Source organism: Myodes glareolus, chromosome 3 (assembly GCF_982192425.1).
Source record: "Myodes glareolus chromosome 3, mMyoGla1.1, whole genome shotgun sequence".
NCBI lineage: Eukaryota > Metazoa > Chordata > Mammalia > Rodentia > Cricetidae > Myodes > Myodes glareolus.
In genome coordinates this window covers 62,710,302-62,732,304 of record NC_142028.1, presented here as the reverse complement: position 1 = coordinate 62,732,304, position 22,003 = coordinate 62,710,302, and the positions used below count along the sequence as shown (strand labels likewise).

At 40.1% G+C, this 22,003-nt stretch overlaps 1 protein-coding gene across 22 annotated transcripts in view; it reads right to left on the bottom strand.

The window, feature by feature from the left end:
- Epb41 (erythrocyte membrane protein band 4.1) overlaps positions 1–22,003 on the bottom strand; it is a 156,912-nt gene that overhangs the window by 72,467 nt on the left and 62,442 nt on the right. For 20 of the 22 annotated variants that reach the window (XM_085686690.2, XM_087904542.1, XM_085686692.2 and 17 more), the window contains 4 exons: positions 16,764–17,241; positions 12,770–12,979; positions 9,131–9,235; positions 5,170–5,212 (listed from right to left, as the gene is read on the bottom strand). In XM_085686690.2, coding sequence (XP_085542816.2) covers positions 5,170–5,212; positions 9,131–9,235; positions 12,770–12,979; positions 16,764–17,234 — 829 coding nt within the window. In that variant the 5' untranslated portion in view covers positions 17,235–17,241. Of the gene's footprint in view, positions 1–5,169; positions 5,213–9,130; positions 9,236–12,769; positions 12,980–16,763; positions 17,242–17,387; positions 17,519–22,003 lie in introns of those variants that run through there. The other 2 variants (XM_085686689.2, XM_085686691.2) reach the window with 2 other exon arrangements.

Sequence of the window (22,003 nt, the reverse complement as noted above, 5' to 3'; positions counted from 1 at the left end):
TAGAACCATACAGGCAAAATTACATGAAGAAATAATCCTGTATCTTGACTTGTTCACAGAACTTATTTTAGGAATGTGATTTATATTTTGCTCTGAGCCATCAGAAGTCAGTGGGTGCTCTTTTGCAATTTTGAAGATATTTATTTATGATATGTAAACATTACCTGAAATAAAAGTTCATGTGCACATATATACACACAATTCAATATGTGTAAAAGAAACAAAAATTTAAGATAAAATAAATTCAGCAAAAAAATATTTGAGGAATCTGGGTACAGGCCACCTAAGAATTCTTATACTATTCTCTTTAATATTTTCCATAAGTCTGAAGTTATTTTAAAAATTTATTAGTAATTTAAAAGATTTACTTCTATCTGTATGCGTTCTCGATATATGCATGTGTGTGTATGTACACACGCACATGTATGCAGCTGCTCACAGAGGCCAGAAGCTGTTATTGGATCCCCTGGAGCTGAAATTATAGGTGGTTATGGGCTGCCTGGTATGGGTGCTGGAAACCAAAAGGTCCTCTGGAAGAGCAGGAAGTGACCACAATTGCTGAACCATCTTTCCAGCTCCTTTTTTTTTTTCCCGAGACAGAGTCTCTCTTAAATAGTCCTAGTTGTCCTGGAACGCACTCTGTAGACCAGGCTGTTCCCAAACTCAGAGACCTACCTGCCTTTGCCTCCAAGTGCTGGGATTAAAGGCATATGCTAAAACCTCCCAGCTTAATTAACTTTTTTTTTAAAATGGCTTTCTGGCACTGAAGAAAGTTTGGTTAGCAAGTAAGAGCAATTGCTACACAAGTATGAATTCAAATCTCCAGAGGCCATGCTAAAAAGTTGGACATGGCTGCACATGCTTGTAACCCCAGCACTGACAGGGACAGGCAGAAAAATCACTGGAGCTTGCTGACCACCAGCCTAGTTACAGCTTCAGTGAAAGATTGTCTCCTGGGAATAAAGCGGACAGTGAGGGAACAAGACATTCAACTTCCAGATAGCCTACTAAGCCCTATTTCCAGGCATACATCCTAAGTCAGGGTTGTTTAGCTTTTCTTTTCATTTTTTTTTAAGTGTAGGTTATGATCCATTGTAAGCCATTTTGGTGGAGGAAATATCAGCACTAAAATTATGAAGTGGATATAAAAGAAAACATAAAGATGTCACTCACAGTAAGGGTAGGAAGAGTTGGGTGAAATTTCTTTCTGATGACTGTAAGTTTCAAAAATGATGCTGAGTAAGACAAGTCACTTAATTTTTACGGCATTCAAATGGTTTTAATAAGCCATATTTTAAAATAATAGAAACCCAGAAGAAATTAAAAACACTCACAAAAATTCAATAGAATAATTATCTCAAAGTTCAAGAAAGTGGTGACCTTTGTGGAAAAAGTGGGAGAGGGTACATGGGCTAAAGTTTTTTTAAAACATAATTTGGGTAAATTACATGTAAGTTTCAGCATACAGAAAAGGTATAAGCATATCTTGCCTGTGGACTATCCCTTGTTTAATTTTTCTAAAATTCTGAAACTGTGTTAAAACATTTTATTAATAATTTTAAGTTAACTGGATGTTTTTATAATTTTTTTAAAAAAAATTATGTGTATTGGTATTTCTCCTGCACGTGTGTCTATGTGAGCAAGTTGGATCCCTTGAACTCTGAGTTACAGGTAGTAAGAGCTGCCATGTGGGTGCTGGGAATTGAACCTGGGTCCTCTGGAAAAGCAGCCAACGCGCTTAACTGCTAAGCCATCTCTCCAGCCCTACTAATAAATCTTTTAAAGAATTATTTCTATGTGTGTATGCTGCATGTGTGCAGCTACTAACAAAGGCCAGAAGAGGTTATTGGATACACTTGAGCCAAAATTACAAATAGTTGTGAGCTGCCTGATATGCCTTAGGATGAGGGCAGCTAGCCTGACTCAGCAAGAGAGAGTCCTCGTCCAGAACCAAGAAAATAAGCCTCAAAGTCAAGTGGGCAGGAGAAAAAAGACAGATAAGCCTGGACACAAGAAGCTGGCTCTGAGGAAATTTCACAATACAGGACAAAGCAACTTTGTGTGTTCTGCACGTGGGTGGCTATAAGAAAGGGACAGAAACAGAACTGGAAAGCCCCCAGCTGACAGCAGACTTCTACAGGCAGGGGAGATGTGGCTGGAAAGAAAGCCAAGGAGCTCAAACTTCTCTCTGCTGACAAACAGAAACGTAACGCACGTTAATTCTGGATGGATGGGGAACATGGGCTTGTTACATGGCCTCCATTCTTTGTTGAATTTTTATTACAATTTAAATTTTGGGGGTTTTGCTCTGGTATTTTTTCTTTTCTTTGTTTTTTGGTTAATGCTAGGTAAGTGCTCTATCACTACGCTATATGGCCAGTCCTGAACTTTACCCTACTTTTAAGAATCTGAATTGGGGAGATAGCTCAGTTGTTCAAGCACTTGCCTTTTAAGCATGGAAACTCAATTTAGTTCCAAGAACCCACAGTAAAGAAAAAAGACTGCACATGATAACACACTTTGTAATCCTAGCACTGTGTAGGTGGAGACAACAGGTTCCTGGAGCCCATTGCCCAGCAAGACTAGCACACTTGGTGAGTTTCAGGGATTTCAAATAACAAGGTAGACAGTGCCCAAGGAATAGGACCCAAGGTTGACCCCTGCCCTCCACACACAGGTACACACACATGTACCTCTACAAAAACAATTACTCATACACATACTAAAAAAAATCTATAGATACTTAGCAAATACAGAGATATATCCAAAATGCAAACGTGAATGTAATAGGAAACTAATGAGAGTAATCCGAAATACACAGAAATATGATTATCTATATATAGTGTATGTGATCATTTTTTAAAACAATGAAATATAGATAGATGGAAGAATAGATAGATGGATGAATGGATGGATGGATGGAGAGAGAGAGAGAGAGAGGCAGGCATAGATACCAATACCCTGTTATACAGAAAGATGAGTCACATATTTAAGTAGACACGACCATCGGTATGTGTTTAAATGCGCTCAGACTTGCCTAGAAGGAAGACAGGAAATTAGTTGCCATGGTTGCTTCCAGAAAAGGAAACTGCATGACTAAGGCAGGGCAGGAAGATTCACCTTGTGCTATTTTCGTTTGCACCTTTAAATGTTATATTGTATACCTGTAACATTTACTTTAAATGTTATATTGTATACCTGTAACATTTACTTTTATAATTGGATTTTAAAACCATGTCCAGCATAATTGCTTTGATCTGCTTGTTTTGAGAGAGACCCTCAAGTAGCTGAAACCCAGATATGTATATCTCTCCTGGGTACATTCTGAAAAATTCCTATCTGCCTAGAAATATCACACAGATTATACCAATCTAATTGATTAGATTTGATGATGTTTAAATTATTCATGGGGGCTACAGAGATGGCTCAGCAGGTAAAGGTGCTTGCCACACAAGCTTAGCTACCTGAATTGAATCCCTGTAACCCATGTATAGGTGGAAGAAAAAACTGACTCCACAAAGCTGTTCTCTGACCTCTGCAGACATGCACGTGTGCACACATACATGTATACTCGCAATAAAACTTTCAAAATAAAAGGTTAAAAAGGAAAACCCCTTTCCTGATAGTATATATTTGATTCACTAGTAAAGCTTTATGGATTTTTCCCCATACAGTAGGAAGACTTTCATCATTATTTTTAATAGAGTCTTGGGTATGTAAATTTATTTATAGCTTGCTTTGGGCTATCTAGTGAGACCAGTCTCAAAATAGTAATAACAAAAATAGTAATTATAAAATAATAAATTCAAGCCTTTATCAGTGAAGAACAAATGTAGAAAGTTGCCAGTCCAAAGGAAAAAAAAATTTTGCTTCTCTATTTTAAGAATGCTAAAACAAAAACAAAATGAAATAAAAGAATGCTAAAACAGTCATGATCAAGAGCTAAAGAAAAACGTTTCATGGTAACAGAAATGTTTCAAGAAACAAGTGAACAATTCTCAATAGGTGACTAACGAGTTAAAATCCACTCATCAGTAACCACCACCATATTTCCTGAAGGCTCTTCAGAAATAAATGAAGCTACAATGATAGCTAGCTGGCTTTAATCAAGATGCGCCATCTCAATGACTCCACTGGGTCTGGGCTATGAACTACTAATCTGCACGTTTTCCACGCCAGAACAGCAGTCCGAGCAGGGCATGCAACAGTACGATATGCTCAAGCTACGAGAGGAGCTCCACTGCCAGACGGCCATTGGAAAAGAAGTCTTCCTTCACTTTTCCTTCCTTAGATTTACAAAAGGATGACAAGCACGGCCTTCCCTATCTCAGGGCATGTGCTCCAGGGCCTCCCGTGGATGCTGACAATCTTGAAGAGCATTGAGCCCTATAAACAACACAACGTTGAGAACTTACCTTTTCCACTTAAAGGACTACTGGGTAACTTCTCTTTGGCCTAACCAAATTGCCAACATCACTACTCTGGTACTTCGTGGCCACTATTAGATAATGAAAGGTTTACTTAACACAAGCCTGTGATAGACTAGCCGATAACCTCACAGCTAACTAAGCTTAACTAAGTAAGCTTGCAGCATACACAGTGTGGGGACGCTAGATAAAAGGGGAATCATGGCCTAGACATGGCAACGCGAGGTCACACAAGGTTTCATTACCACCCAGAAAATCACACAACCCAGACAAAAAGGACACAAGAGTCTAGAACACCAAAAGAACACACGAGTCTAGAACACTAAAAAGACCACAAGAGTCTAGAACACTAAAAGGACCAAGACCCAGCAGCAAACTCCTGCCAGTGGCTAGCACAGTTCCGTCTCTGCCATTTTGAGAACTGATTCCCATTTTCATTTTCTCATTTTTGTTATTTTCCAACCTTCTGTTACTCTCGCCTAGTCCTACTTTTCCAAATTTGCCCAGTTGGTTTTTGTTTTGTCTGTTTATGGTCAAAATCTGCCCTACATCTCAATATGGTCAACCTCTACTATATTTCTCTACTATGGAATCGGCCCTTCCAGGGAAAAGCTTTATCTCTATTTCAAAGCAGTCTGCCACAGTCAGGACTCTCAAGTGACTGGCTCACAGCCAGTGATGGCTGGGGATCCTCTGGCCCAACTAAAAAAGAGAGATCCATAAAAGGGCTGTATCCACTTACCTCGAACCTGTTTCTTTATTTCTTTGGCAGAATCCAGCCACGTCTGTAAAAAGAAGAAAAGGCATTCACACAGAGCTCCAGAACACACAAGCAATTCAGCATGGGAGGCAGCTCCCTGGCTACCTTGGGAAAAGGCCTCCAGTTGAACCTACATCTCCCTCTGGAAGCCTTTGTGTTAATGTTACAAAGCATAGTGGTTTCTCAGCAGCAAAGAAGGGAACCAGAGGTTGGTTTGAATCCATGCTCCAGTATGCTCTGGCTGAGTATCTAGAGGCTCTCCATACCTAAGTTCCCTTATCTCTAGAATGCAAATTTTGTCATAGTATCCATGTTACAGAGCTGCTCATATATGTAAGCCTGCTGTAACAGCAAATGTGAAATAGTGTGTACTATCTACAGTGTTAGGGAAAGATTACTAAAGATCCAGACAGTGAGTGAGTGACATCATCCAAATCCTATTTTCTCCTCTAACCTTTGGTCTTGTTCAAATTTTTTATGTCAGCCCAGCCTCTGGTGCACAGTTCATTGCCCAGTTAATGTTTACCAAAATGAATATATCTTGCCCACTCTCCCCCTTCTCTTTCTCCCACCACCCCACTATACATCACCACAGCAGGCCTCTTCAACCTGCACGTCCCCTGCAAGATGCTGGCACTTTAGAAAAAGTTTCACTATTAACAATGGCCTCAATGAGAGATGTTTAAAGACAAAAACTGCTAAATTTCTACTATTATTTAGAACAGCATTTTTTTTCTTTTGAAACAGGGTCTCATTATGCAGCTCTAAATGGTCTGAACTAATATGTAGTCCAGGCTAGCTTTGAACTCACAGAGTTCTGCATGTTTTCCAAGGGCTAGGATTAAGGTATGTACCACCACACCCAACTTATTTACATTAGATTTGAAACTATTAAAATATTTAAAACTGTAAGACACATACACATTTTGAGTGAAAACTCAGTGATGGAATACATACTTGCATGTGCAATGTTCCCAGCCTTAGTCACCAGTACACACACACACACACACACACACACACACACACGCGCGCGCGCGCGCGCGCGCGCGCATCAATGAAGTAGCAAAGCAAACACATAAGAATCATAACATTAACAAAATTCCAGATGCCCTACTTTTACCTAACTAACCCTTTTCTTTCCCTCATCCAAAAGATTTTTAAAATTGAATTTTAGTAATTTCCGGGGGGGGGGGGGAAGTATGGTATTCCTTCCTCACTTTTTACCAACACAGACAGAACACAGAATGACCAAATAGATACCCTACCAAATGGACAGGCTCAACCACTACAATTTTACACTTGCTTACATACTTACTATTTTGGCATATGTGTAAGAATGAGGAAAGTTGCCTTTTATATTCCCCCACAATTAACATGGAAGACTAAAGAATATTTATTAATAAATACCACTTGATAGGAAGCTATTCTACAGTATGAAAATGAATTACATACGTGACTGGAGATAGCTCAAGAGGTAAAATGTGTGTCATGTAAGCATGAGGACCTGAGCTTGATTCCCAGCACTCAGATAAAAATTTGGCCTTGGTTGTGTATGCTTGCAATCACAGTGCTTGGAGTGCGGAGACAAGAAGATCCCTGATGTTTGTGGTCAGCCAGTATATAAAAACCAGTGGGCTCCACCTCCACTGAGAGTCCCTGTCTCAAAAACAAGGTAAACAGCAAAAGAGGAAGACACCCAGTGTCAAACTCCTGGCCTCTATACACACGCATACATACGTACACACTTGCTCAGACACACACATAAAAATGAATCACGTTGGAGCTTCAAAGTTTAAGCTATCTTTCAGAATCAATAAAGGCTTATGATGTGACATGGCTCAGCGGGTAAAAGCACCACTGCCAAGCCGGAGTCGAATCCCCAAACTCTTGTGGTAAAAGAAGAAAATCAATTCACAAAAGTTATCCTCTGACCACCACCTCCCCCCGGCAAAATAAATTCATGTAATTTATAACTTTTTTGTTTTGTTTTGTTGAGAGAGGGTTTCTCTGTGTAGCTTTGGAGTCTGTCCTGGAACTCACTCTGTAGACCAGACTGCCATCAAACTCACAGAGATCCACTTGCTTCTACCTCCTGAGTGTTGGGATTAAAGGTGTGTGCCATCAGCACCTGGCAATTTATGTTTTGAAAACTATCAAAAGTCAAGGTTAAAAACAGATCAAAATCAAAACTAAGACTTTCTAATAATAATAAAATCAGTATGTATACTTCTGTGCTCAATTTAAAATATTCAATTCTCGGGGCTGGAGAGATGGCTCAGTGGTTAAGAGCACTGGTTGCTCTTTCAGAGGACAGAGTTTCACTTCCCAGCACCCACATGGTAGCTCACAATTGTCTATAACTCCAGTTCCAAGGGATCTGACACCCTCAGACATATATGCAGGCAAAGCACCAACATTCATGAAATTAAACTACATTAAAAAAAAATCAATTCTCACCAGGCGGTGGTGGTGCATGCCTTCAATCCCAACACTCAGGAGGCAGAGGCAGGCGGATCTTTGTGAGTTCGAGGCCAACTTGTTCTATAAGAGTTAGTTCCAGGAGAGGCTCCAAAGCTACAGCAAAACCCTGTCTCAAAAAAATAAACAAATAAATAGATAGATAGATAGATAAATAAATAAATAAATAAATAAAAGTAAAATCTTGGTATTTTATTTAGCCAAAAAATCTTTGAGAAATGACTTCATGTGGATGGCATTGTGGTTATGAAAAAGAGTAAAAATAGCACTTAAGGAGAGGTCACTAATGAGAGAGATGATTAATGAACAACAATTTGCTTGCCCTGGGTATAAATAACTATGGCGCTATGCTGAAGCTCAGAGCATCTCAGAATACGAATCCAATGGAATTTTAGGAAATGTTCTCAGGTACCTGGAGAGTCTGAGTCTTGAAATGTGAATCAGTCAAAGAAGAGATGAAAATAACTAGATGGGCACCGAAGTACAAAAGATTTGCTCTGTGTAGTTCAGCATTACCTGAGCACAGAGATAAAACTGAAAGGTACCGTAAGGGTCAGGACATGGAGACCATACGTTGTGCTAAGAAACCGGGCTTCAGTAAGTTTTAGGCAAGTAGAAGCCACTGAAGGATTTAAATCTTTTTTTTTTCTTTTTTTGGTTTTACGAGACAGGAGTTTACCCTATAGCCTTAGTTGTCCTGGAACTTGCACTGTAAACCAGGCGCTAGCCTTGAACTCACAGAGATCTGTCTGCCTCTGCCTCTGCCTCCTAAGTGCTGGGATTAAAGGTGTGTGCCACCACTTGGCCACTGAAGGGTTTAAAATAAAGAGCATTTGTTCTCAATTATAGTCTCTGTCTACCATCACGCTTCCTATAATTAATGTCATTCCTGTATCACTGAAGGGTCTAAAATAAAGGAATGACATTAATTATAGGGAGTGTGACGGTAGACAGAGACTGTAATTGAGAACAAATACAGCAGTCAGTAAAGGATAAGGGTCAGGTATCTGAACCTTTCAACCACTCATTACTGTACAACCTTGGTATGGATAATCGTGCTGAACTTCAATTTTTTATCACTAAAATTGTAGGAATAAGCATAGTAGGTATTTTTTCTTGATGATGAAAAAAAGCACATTAGTAATGCTCTCTCTTTAAAAAAATAAAATTTTAGAAGGGAAATGTGAGAAGAGATTTACCAGTGTCTTAGAGAAGCAGATACAAACATTGTTACCAACATGACAATAGGCAGGCAGACATTGTTACCAATATGGGACCAGGCAGGCACAGACATTGTTACCAACGTGACAATAGGCAGGCAGACATTGTTACCAACATGAGAACAGCCAGGCAAACATTGTTACCAACATGAGACCAGGCAGGCACAGACATTGTTACCAACATGAGACATTGTTACCAACATGAGACCTGAAATTGCCAGCTGCTTATACTGTAGTCTCCTTACCTTAGAGGTTGCATTATCCCAAATAGCCAAACCAAAGTAGTCTTCCTCCAACAGATTGAGGTGCTCACAAACCCGCTTAAGCAAATCCTGTCCCTTAGCATGTTTCTGTGAAGATACACAAACATTAGTTAAGGGTTCTCCTTATTCCTATATTCATCATCAAATTTTTCAAAAAATGTTCTTTTCCAATTTCCTTTTTTACCTTTGGTAATTAATACATTCTCAGTCCAAATAGAGCATGATTTATAAAATCCCCCTCTTTCTGGATATGTCAGCTTATAAACAGAACATATTATTATAGCACTTTGGAAACAGCCACAATGCTAAGAAAAATCCCACCTCCATCCAAAAAAATAAAAAAAAATATATAAAAAAAAATCACACCCCTAAATTAGGGTCTCATTCCGTGATCCTCCTGCCTTAGATTCTTATTTGTTTTTGTTTTGTTTTTGTTTTTTGTTTTTTGAGTTTTTTTTTTGTTTTGTTTTTTTGTTTTTTTTTTTTTTTTTTTTTGGTTTTTAAGACAGGCTGTGTAGTTCTTAGCTGTCCTGGAACTTACAGAGATCCGCCTGCCTCTACCTCTCAAGTGCTGGGATTAAAGGTGTGTGCCACCACTACCTGGTTCTGCTTTCTATTCTAGGTACTAGGACCACAGGTACGTCCTGCCACACCCAGCTAAGCACATTCATTCATTCTCATTCTCTCATAATTTTTTGTGCAGCATTTCTTGAGCCATGCTACGGGTCACTACCAGTTACCATGATCAACTAAATTACTAACTCAACCTTTCAAAACAGATGATAATTGTGACTGTGGAAATTATTTTCAAAATAAGTATCAATAAGAATGAGCTATACAGGGGCTGGAGAGATGGCTCAGAGGTTAAGAGCATTGCCTGCTCTTCCAAAGGTCCTGAGTTCAATTCCCAGCAACCACATGGTGGCTCACAACTATCTGTAATGGGGTCTGGTGCTGCAGGGTGTGTATGCCTGCAGGTGTGTATACATGCCTGTGTGTATGTCTGCATACACACAGACAGAATATTGTATACATAATAAATAAATATTAAAAAAAAGAATGAGCTATACACGAACTCCCTAAGACCCCTTTCTGAGGAGTAGGAAACAGACAACCTACAGACATTAGATGTTATAGCAGTTACTCAGCAGTGTTACAAATCATTTTCTTTACAAAGTCAAACCACTTCTAAAGCTGGCACTTCAGCTCTTATAAGGAAGCATGCCGTAATTTTCAGGCTGTGAATTAAAGCTAAAACAACAACCTGGCTCCTCTATTTACCAGCTAACCAGCTGTGTCATTCAATTAACACTAGCTCTTCAACTGTAAAATAAGAATTTTTATACCCATTTAACTAAAAAATCAGAAACGGGTTAATGCCTTCTCAGAAATATATACAAAAATACTTTAAAATTTACAAATCTTTCCTTCCGGGTTCCAGGTATGAACCCAGAGCCTTTTGGGTGTCAGGAACATGCACTATATTGAGCTATGCCCTATCTACATAGATATTTTTAGTACATATAGTTTATACAGTCTCCTGGATTATTTTAAATAACTATTAATAATTTGCATAATTGTTCATTTAGTGTTAACTCATTTATATATAACATCATTAAATTTAACCTTTTTTCTGATTTCACTCTAAATGAGGGTCAGTAATTTGAGAATTCAGGTACAAGTCCCTAAACACTTTCATTCATAATTCCCAAATCGAGGAGTTCTAACAATCAAAAAGTTTATCACTAAAATTCATTTGTTGAAAACTTCTGGCTGTTTATTTCCCTCAGTTACCCATATCAGAACAAATATTTGTATTTTCTCGTCACAGAAATAACATGTTTGAGTCAGGCATAGTGGCACACGCCTGTAATCCTTGCACTTGGGTAACAGAGGCAGGAGATTCGGAATTCAAGATCATCCTAGGCTACATGACAAGACCAGCCTGAACTATATGACTCTCCATCTCAACAACAACTACAAAATTAAAAATATAGTTGAACAGTGGTGGTGCACACCTTTAACCCCAGCACTCGGGAGGCAGAGGCAGGCAGATCTCTGTTAGTTAGAGGCCAGCCTGGTCTAGGACAGCCAGGGCTACACAGAGAACCCTGTCTTAAAACAACAGTATTATATATAGAATACACACACACACACACACACACACACACACACACACACATTCTATACATAATACTTTAGAATGCTTGTGGTTGGATGGATACATACATATTTGCACAAAATCTGATCAGTAATAATAAAACTCAAGCACATGAATGACATGTTTTGTCCATAAAAGCTACTAGTACTTGCAATAATTGTGCATACAGCACCCACAGCACAACTGGCAACTACTGGCAAGTTAAAGCAACAGCTAACAGATGTTTTAGCTCATCCTGAAGGAACAAAGAAAGAAGCTGAATATCTGACATCTATTAAATCCTGATTCAATTACTGATTCTCTCATAAAACATTAAGGATTTTAAGAAATGGCATTATATTTCAGTCTCCTTCTAACTGGGAAAAAAAGAAATGGCATTATATGATTTATATTTCTATAGTCTATTTCACGGGACTAAAAATACATCAGATAGATAAAAATGAATGATTGAGGCTTAGATCTGGGGGAACAGAAATGTTAAAGAAAATAAATGGCATTATATGATTTATATTTCTATAGTTTATTTCATGGGACTAAAAATATATCAGACAGATAAAAATGAATGAGTAAGACTTAGATCTGGGGGAACAGAAATGTTAAACAGAAACTCTGTGTTTGTGTGTGTGCATGTATGTTTGTGTATACATGAACCTGTGTACACCACGTTTGCAGGTGCCTGAAGAGGCTGTAAGTGGGTGCCCAATCCCCAGAACAGGAGTTATAGATAGCTGTGAGTACTGGGAACCAAACTCAGTCCTCTGTAACTTCAAGAACAGCAAGTGCTCTGAGCACTCATAACTACTTTCTATTATTTGCCCCCCGCCCCGTGTGTGTATAACATGTATATATGTGTATTTGAGTTCCATGGTTTGCATGTGGAGCTCAGAAAACAACCTCAGGTGTCAGTTCCTTGCCTTGTACCTTATTTGAAACATCTCTCATTTTGTCTCTGCCCACACCAGGTTACCTGCCCATGAACTTGAAGGAATTCTCCTGTCTCTGTACACACCTCACTGCAGAAGGACAAGAATTACAGATTCTAATGCAGCCAGCTTTGTGTGGGTTCTAGGGATTTGAACTCACAACTGAATTGCAGGTGCTTTTACCCTGAGATACCTAGAGATTTCATTTCCAAACATAAATTTTAGGGATAGCTGGACCTAGTATCAGAAATTCAGCCTACCTTGGGAAATCTAGTCACAGAAGTACTATACATACACACACACACACACACACACGACTCTAAAATTATAAAAGTAACCACACACTTAAGTCTCAAGACCTTGACAGATTCAGGGAGGAGAAAATAAGACTCCCATTTTCCCACCACTTCATCTCCAGAAAGTCACAGTTAACATTTCCGTCCACAGAATGGTCCTCAGAGTGGGTCTTATCTTTATTAGCCCCACACCCCACACAAAGCGATTGTAGCTCTGACTCTGGGATTAAAACATACTCACCTCCACCACACACTCAAAAACGGTGTCGTCCAACAGAGAGACCTTGCAGTGCATGTCTCGGTGCCTCCTGACCGGCTTCTGCGAAGCCTCGGGTTCTCTCTCCGCTTTTGACTCGGGGTCGTCCTTCACGGCTGCCCTGGAACACTCCTCAATCCCTTCTCCTTCCCTCGTTTCAGACTCCGGATCCTCTCTGTGTTCCTCCTGAGCTGGCTGCACACCCACCACACCACATCAGTGAAAAGACATCACAAAATAGGTTACACACTCCTACCTACAGTAAGCAGTACCCCACCAATAAAAACACAACCAGAAGCTGGACGGTGGTGGCACACACCTTTAATCTCAGCACTCAGAGCCAGAGATAGGCAGATCTCTGTGAGTTTGAGGCCAGCGCAAGCTACAGGGAGAAATTCTGTCTCAAAAAGCAAAAACAAACAAAAAAGAACAGAAATAAACTATCAAAACAAAAAAAAAACAGTGGAGTTATATTAACTAATTCATTTTTAACAGGTATTATGATTTCCTCAAAGATATTTAGACTTGACTATTCTTCATTTTTTTCAGGTATAATCCTATCAAATTGGTGACTGTGGGAAACCATCTGTTGCTCTCAGCATTATATATTCTTCCTGACTGTAACATTATATGATATATATGTTCGTCAAACTTTGTTGCCTCTATCCCATGATCCTCCACTTTAGAAAGGTAGCCTTGTGAACTGTGAATAAAACGATCTGTCAGGGGCTTTAAATTTTATATACAGCTCAAAGAAGTTCTTGAAACCCTACATATCTGCGTTAAGAAATGAATGTACCAGGCTAAAAACTGGCTCCACCCCAACTCTTCCCTACTTTGCTACATCCAAACAAGAGTAAAGGAGGAGGGGAGATTGAAGTTGGCTCCCCCAGCAAACCTTAAATCATCCCAAGGTTACACAGGAAAGTCAGAGAATATTTTAGCATACATTTTCTTACATTTTTTGGGTTATTATTATTAAAGACAGCTAACTAGCCTCAAACCTGTAGTTCTCCTGCCTCGGTCTACTAAGTGCTGGGATTAGAAGACATACTGGATTTTTTTTCTTTCTTTCAACACAATAAATTCAATGAGTTTTAACTAGATTCTATAAATTCTTTTCTTCCAAAACAATACATGGTTGACATTTATTTAAAAAAAAAAGAAAAAGACTGAGTTGCTTGCCTGCTGTATTAGATTCAGGAGGTGGCCGCTGAAAGGCTGGTATGTAACCTTCACAACCATTTCAGCACCTTCAGAGAGGCCTCCATGAGCTGCGCATGTCCTATCACACTGAACTATTTCTTATATCAACACCCTGAATGTTGCTCCTTCCACCTTCTTGTCTGTGGCCATCTCACTGGTCCACCATTTACAGTGTTTAACTCATCAAGGTACATCTATCCTAGAACCTGGTTTACACAGTAGGTTTTCAATAATTATTTTTAATGAATAAATAAATATTTAAAACTAATAGGTGAGTGCTTGGTATGGGTGCAAGCCTTTAATTCCAGCAATCAGGAGGCAGAAGTAAGTGCAACTCCGTGAGTTAGAGGCCAGCCAACATAACAAGTTCCAGGCTAGGCAAGCCTACATTGCAAGACCTTCTCTCAAAAAGGGGGTGGATCCGTCAGTAAAGTTCGCTGTGCAAGCACGAGGGCCCGTCACTCTTCTGTTTTGCAGTCCCTACTTTGATTCCATATGTCTCATTCATAACTATTGTGATGGTTTGAGAGAAAATGGCCCCAAAGGGAGAGACACTACTAGGAGGTGTGGCTTTGTTGTAATGGGTGTGGCCTTGTTGGAGGAAATGTGTCGCTGTGGAGGCAGGCTTTGAGATCTTATATATGCTCAAGATCCCAGTGTCTTAGATCACCTCCTGTTGTCGCCAAGCCAAGATGTAGGACACTAAGCTACCTTTCCATCACCATGTCCAGCCATGTTCGGCACCTCTGAACAACTAAAAGGTTTCCTTTATAAGAGTTGCCATGATCACGGTATCTCTTCACAGCAATAGAAACCCTGAGACAACTATTATATAGTGAATCTTGGGGGTTTTTTTTGTTCATGTGTGTATGATTCACATATGTTATGTGCATGTGAACACACATTTAATTCTTGACTTCTACCTTGCTGGAGGTTGGGTCTCTCATTTCTGCTACTGCAGTATTCAATCTTAGCTGACTGACCCACAAGCTTCCAGGTGAGTTTCCTGTGTGGTGTTACTTTGTGTTTTAACAAACAAAGCTTGCCTGAAGATCAGAGTACAGAGTTAAGCCACTAGAGACCAGGGAGTGGTGGTACACACCTTTAATCCCAGGACTCAGGAGACAGAGGTAGAGGGATCTCTGTTAGTTCAAGGCCACCCTGGGCTACACAAGATTGAATCTGTCTAAAAGAGAAACAGAGCTCACACAAGGTGATCCCAGCATTGGAATAACATGCCTTTAATCCCAGCACTAGGGAGTGATATGGATGGGCAGAGAGAGGAATGTAAGGTGGGAAGGGACAGGAGCTCAGAGCAGCCTGACGCAGTCAGTATGAGAAGCCATACTCATACCAAGGATCATACCAAGGATCATACTTGGAGAGATCATACCAAGGATCGCCCCTTGGGTCTGAGTCTTGGTAGAGGTAAGAACTGTAGTGGCTGCCACTCTGCTTCTCTGATCCTTCTGTTCACAACCAATAGCTGACTCTGAGTTTTTATTATTAAGAACAATTAAAGTTTATGCTACACTCCTGTCTCCACCCCTCATCTTTCCAAAGGAATGCTGGGATCACAGATTTGTGCTACCACATTCATCGTTTCGTGAGGGTTTTAGGGATGTGAATGAGGTCACCAGGCTTGTGCAGCAGCCTCTTACCCACCGAGTCTCCTATCCAACCCTGGGTTTTGTTTTTTAATATTGTTTCACTAACAGCGAGTACCTATTATGATTTCATCCTAAAATCAGCCTTTGACACTCTGAATACACAAGTAATATTTCCAGAAATACATGTAATAATTTTAGAAAATCCTAATGAAACTATATACCTCTTTGGACCTTTCACAGAAGCACATACAGGACTTAACACAATCCAGATAATGTTCAAAAGCTACAGAAGTAAAATCTGAAAATAACTCTTTGTAAGCAACAAGGCTATAAAAAGTAAGATTCGCAGAAGACAGTTTGAATTATGCTAGTTGTGCTTTTACATGTGTTTTGGAGAAAAGAACAACTTATGTTTAATTATACTGTGACAAAGTTAAAGCCCCGTGTGAATAAACATTACAGGAGGGGCCAATGAGATGGCTTATCAGGAAGCAGCACATGCTGCCAGGCCTGGCTACTTGAGTTTGATTCCTGAATGCTACACTGTGGAAAAAAGAGACTGACTCCCCAAAGTTGTCCTCTGGTCTCCATATGTACACTATGATACATGCATGTTCAAACATGCATGTACACACATGCATAAATAAATAAATAAATAAATATGATAAAAATATAAAACTATTACACATGGGGTGTAATTAACATTTCAGTGATATGCTGCTCCCTAGCATAGAGCCCAAATAGGGCAGGTGGTGTGGCTCAGATTGATCACATGAATTAATGAAGAGTTTTCACAAAAGGGCCACACTGGCTGGTAACTATCCCATCCCTAATTAGACCAAAATGAACTTGAAACCACCTCACTTCTTTCTTGCTCTCTCATTAAAACTCAAATTTGTTCTGTTGTTACAGCAAGATGATACATGGACTTAATAAACTCATCTGATAGTTTCCTTTCATTTCTTTGATTTATAGAGCATATTTTTTAAGTCGGGTTTCAACTGATTACATTAATTTCTTTAGAGTAGAAACTCTTTATGCTATTTATCACAATCAGTGCCTGAGTCAACTGACTCATAAGAAATAATAGCAAATATTCTTCTATGGAAAGTACAGATATAATGGATCTTCACTATACTCTCCCCCACAGGCGAATGCCTTACCTGTGTTTCTATACTGCTTAATGAATGAAGATCCAACGATGGGTCTGTTTTGAGTTCAGGCTCAGGAGCTGCGATAGGGGCCTTTAAAATGATGTCTTCATCAAGGCTGGTTCCCAAGTCTATCTCCTTCGGACCTCCCTCACCTTTTTCTTTATCTGACTCTACTTCTCTGCCTTCTTCTTCAGAAACTTGAGACTTGGGCCTTTTGAGCAACGAGGAGAGCAGTCGTGACAGGCCTCTGCCTTCTGACGTCCGTTCCTTGTTCTTGGTCAAGTCTTCATGTGTCGGAGTGTCCCCATTGGATGCTCTCAGCTTTGGCTCACACTGATTAGCGCCTTCAGCTGCCGGTTGGGAAGCCTCTTCCAGCTGAGTTTCTTGTTGGCCTGAATTTGCGGCTCCCTCACCTTCTTCCTTCTGTTGCTGGTGCTGAGAATCCTCAGCTTCAACCACCGAGCTCTTCTCTGTTGTCATGATGTCCCTATTAAAAGGAAGAGAAGGGGGACTATTATAAGCAAAACAACTTGCTAAAGGCCAAACCCAAAAACCTCAAAAGATTGGATTTTATCAACAGACTTCCAATCCATTAAACAGAAGACCTTACATTAAAGCACAAAAATATTTTACCTATACATCCTGGATAAATTATTGATGCCTTAAGTTATGAAAGACTAGCTTAAAATAGTATCTACCAAGGCCACGTAATGAAACACACCACAACTAAATTCAAGGCTCAGAGCTGTATGTAGCAAATACACCTTCATGCTTCCTAAAACAGGGCCTTATCTGGATACCGTCCCTTCACGGGGTCAACCGAAAATGCAAGATTTGCAGGAATCCCAAACTCCAGAGACAATTGGATTAGAGAGTTCCGCAAATCTCTTTTGTTTTTCTTCCTCATATTTCTTAGCATGAAGATTTCTTCATTAGGAGGAGCAAATGCAGAATTCTGATCATTTGCTAGCAGAGCTGACAACACCAAGAATAAGTAAACAGCCAAAACAATCACACAAAAGATGCCCTTAGGTTTCACGATGCAACACCAAACTCCAACCTCTTCCAGAGACATCTGATTTTAAGCTCTTCAAAACAACTTTTCTTCTGGGAAACATGATTTTGAATGCTCAGCAATTTTGAAAGTAGGAAGTAAAACCACTATACTGGGGGTGAGAAGTCAGAGAAATGCTATGGGGAACTCTTAGGAAGCTAGTGTTGATTCACGTTAGGGGAGAAGGTTACAAGCCTCACATGTGAAACTTGATAGTTTCTAGTCCTTTGATGTCAAAGCTCCAGCACTGCTACTCAAGCCTCACGGTAAGAATCAAAGGGCATCGCCACTGCTGTTCCAGTTCAGAGGTCAAGTCTCTGAGACAGGCCTCCCAGGCACTCCAACTGAAGTGGCAGCCCTCATTCCCAAACACAGCCTCTCAGCCCTGCCACACTATAGCCTTGTTGACGCGCTTACTGCCCTTCCTCCATATAACCCTCTCTCCATCTAAAACACAGGATCTCATGGGGATAAGACCTTAGGTCTTTTTTTTTTTAATAGATTCATTCTATCTTTGATCTTTGTATGTGTCAATATACATGTGTGTGCGCAGGTGCCCAAGGGCGCCAGGGAGGGTGCCATATCTCCTGGAGCAAGAGTTACAGGCAGTTGTCAGTTTTAAGCTCTTCCAGTGTGGGTGCTGCACATCAAACTCAGGAGCTCTGCAAGTGAAGCAATACTCTTAACCACTGAACCAACTACACAGGCCCTGAGTCTTTTTTACCACTTGCACACCCAATGGCTAGAACAGTACCTGCATAGACTAGCTACTAAGTGTTTGTGTGTGGTGTATGTATGTGAGGGTGTGTGTATGTGTATGAGGGAGGTCAGAGGTCAACTTTAGGTATCTTCATCAATCTTCCTCCCCTTTACGTTTTTGAGACAAGGTCTCTCACTGAACCTGGAGCCCACTGATTTGGCTAAGCTGGCTGTTCAATGAGTTCCAGGGAGCTGACTAGCTCTGTCTCCTCAGTACTAAGGATTACAGGAATGTGACACTGGGCTCGGCTTTTTACCTAGGTGCTGAGGATCTGAACTATGATCCTTTTGCTTGTAGGGCAGCAGGCACTTTTCTGACGGACCCAATTCCACAGTTACTTAATAAAAGTTTAGAGTTTTTTTTTCTTTGTTTGCTAGTTTGTTTTTGCTGTTGCTGGTGTTTTTTGAGACAGGGTCTCACTGTGTAGCTTTGGCTATCCTAGAACTCACTACATAGACCAGGCTGGCCTCAAACTCAGAGATCTGCCTGTCTCTGCCTCCCAAGTGCTGGGATTAAAGTGTGTGCTCCCAAGCCCAGCTCATTTTTTTTTTTTTATTGTAAATGTCAGAGAGCAACTTGTGGGAGTCAGCTCTCTCCTTTCAGCCATGGTTTCTGGTCAGAATGGCCACAGATGCCTTTATCCACTGAGCCATTTCACTGGACAAATAAATTTTTTAATAACTTAATTTTACCTAAGTACATCTGATGTCTATAAACTTCAAAGGCACCCTCTAAATTTATTCAAGCATATTCATTCATCCATCAAATACTCATCAAGCATTTAGTACACGGTCAGGCTAGGCACCAAAGATGCCACAGTAAACAAAACAAGGTCTCTGTCACTAAGTTTACTGTCTCCATTCAACTTTGATACAATGAAAAAAGAATGCAACAGGAATCTTGTTTTAGCAAGAGCCACACCTAGAATAACTGTGCACACATGGAAGAGGGAAAGCAGCTAATGCTTGCATTAGGTACTGTTTTCTGTGTCAGAGTCGTGTTAGGGGTCTTACCTACATTACCTCAAATCTTTCAATAACCCCATCCCCCCAAAAAGGCATGAATCATTTGATCTTGTAATTGAGGACATTTAAATTCAAGAAATACCCCGAACATGCTCTACCTCATGGAATCCTGGATGGTAGACTAGGTCAGGAATAGTTAATACTTGGATAGGAAAGAGTAACTTGCCCACGCTAACACAGATAGTAGGTAGTGCTACTACAAATGGCGCTGAAATAAATGAAGGCATAGTAATAAAAAGAAAGTCCTTAGAGGAACCCTTACTCTAACTTGTTTTTTCTTTTTTTTCGAGACAGGGTTTCTCAGTAGCTACTCTAATTTATTTTTAAACATTACCAGTATTTTTAAAGTACTGGTACTTAAAGAAATACATCTACTCTCATTTACTAAGCCACTGAAACGACTCTGAGCTAATATAATACAAAATGTGGTCTTTGTAAACACTGCACAAAGCATCGGCCAATCAACACTCAGATTTTTTTTTTTTTTTGCCCCTGAAGCACACCTGTACTTTTAAGATATGAGGAACAGAAATCACATAGATCCCAAAGTACTTTTCCTTAAACTCCAAAGTAATTAAACAACACAGAAACCAAACCTGGGGTCGGGTGGTGGTGGTGGAGCATGCCTTTAAGCCCAGCACTTGGGAGGCAGAGGCAGGCAGATCTCAAGGAGTTTGAGGACAGCTTCGTCTACAGAGTGAGTTCCAGGACAAGGAAGGAAGGAAGGAAGGAAGGAAGGAAGGAAGGAAACTGGGATCTGGATGCTGACCTATGTTAATATGCAAGATTAATGAGAGCACTATGATAGTCTCTTGGCAAAACTAAGCAAGGAAACTTGAGGATGGCACGCTATTGTCCATGGGTTGCACACACATTTCCACATCTGCCTGACCAAAAGGGAACCGAAAGCATCTCTGTACTAAAATGCCCTGACGCAGAAGACTGCAGACCAGCTTCTCTCATACAGACCTTCAAAACGCGGCAAACTTGTCAGGAAAGTCTCAGCAGGCATGAAAACAACTTAGCCTCTGATTGTCCTGAACTTTAGTGGACAGAGTATTTATTCTTGTGTTTTAGGGCCTTTTCTTCTTCTGGTTTTAGAGACAGAAGCATCTTCTAAGGATATCGCTATATCAGAAAGTACCAAGTAAGTACTTTAATTGTTACACGCGCACAGGCAGTAACAACAATCCAAGTGCTATCTGTGGGCTTGTTAAATTTCAACCTGCACAGAATCAATTAGTAATCTTAAAATACAGATTTGAGTTCGACCCACTTGAAATGTGGCCTGACAGTGTCTTCCTATCAAGTTTGATGCTCATGCTCTGAAAACACTTTAAATAGCAAAGCACAGACCTCACAAACAGTCACTGTAGGAAGATACTTCAAAACGCCTAGCAAACAAACAGCAAAGAGCCACTTTCAGAAAGTGGAAATTGTACAGTGGGAAAGCTTTACTCAAGAAATGCTTGCTAAGCTAATACAAGAAGCAAACAAAGCTCCATGTTATTAAGCACGCAAGCAGAACCATTCACATTCTTTAGAACTCAAAACCAGGCCTTGGAATTTTTCTAACCACAGAAGCGTGGCACTGCCACATTCCCCATGCAGACACAACATTTGCCCAGACTCAGCATTCTGGATATCTCTCCCCGTTCATAAAATCTCCTTACCATTAGGACACAATGATTAAGACATGCGCAAAGAATTACAGAATAACAATGATCAACAAAGAATCAACATACTTTGCCACAAAATTGGACGTACTATTTTTAAAAAAGAGTGGGATGTGGTAGCCCACACTTTCAATTCCAGAACTCAGGAGACAGAGGTAGGTCAGACAGAGTTTGAGGTCAGCCTGATCTATAGAGTAAGTTCTAAGACTGCAAGGACTACACAGAGAAACCCTGTCTCTAAAAACAAACAAACAAAAAATTAAGTAAGCAAATAATCGTTTTTGGCCTTTTGAAACAAAGTCTCATATAACCCAGGCTATCCTCAAATTGTGTAGGTAGCCAAGGTTGACCCTGAACCCCTTCCTGATCCTCCTGCCTCCCTCTCCTGAGTACTGGGACTAACAGTGCCAGCATGCCACCAATTCAGCTCAATAAGTAATTATTTTTCAGTAGCTCAAACTTGTCCTGGAAAATCAGTGATACACGCAATCAGGTTCTTCAGGTTACAGACAACAGGTTGGATAGTGAGGGGAAGATACAGTCAGTAGCAGAACCAGGACACCCTCTGCCGACTCACTGCTGAATGGTGCTGTTCTCATCCTGGATACAAAGCCCCAAGGAAAGTATCTATTTACTTCATGTTACAAAGAGCTCTTTTGATTGTTGTAAAAGAAAAAAAAAATCAGTACAACATTGAAGACAAAGTGATGAGCCCCCATTCAGCTTCAATCTTA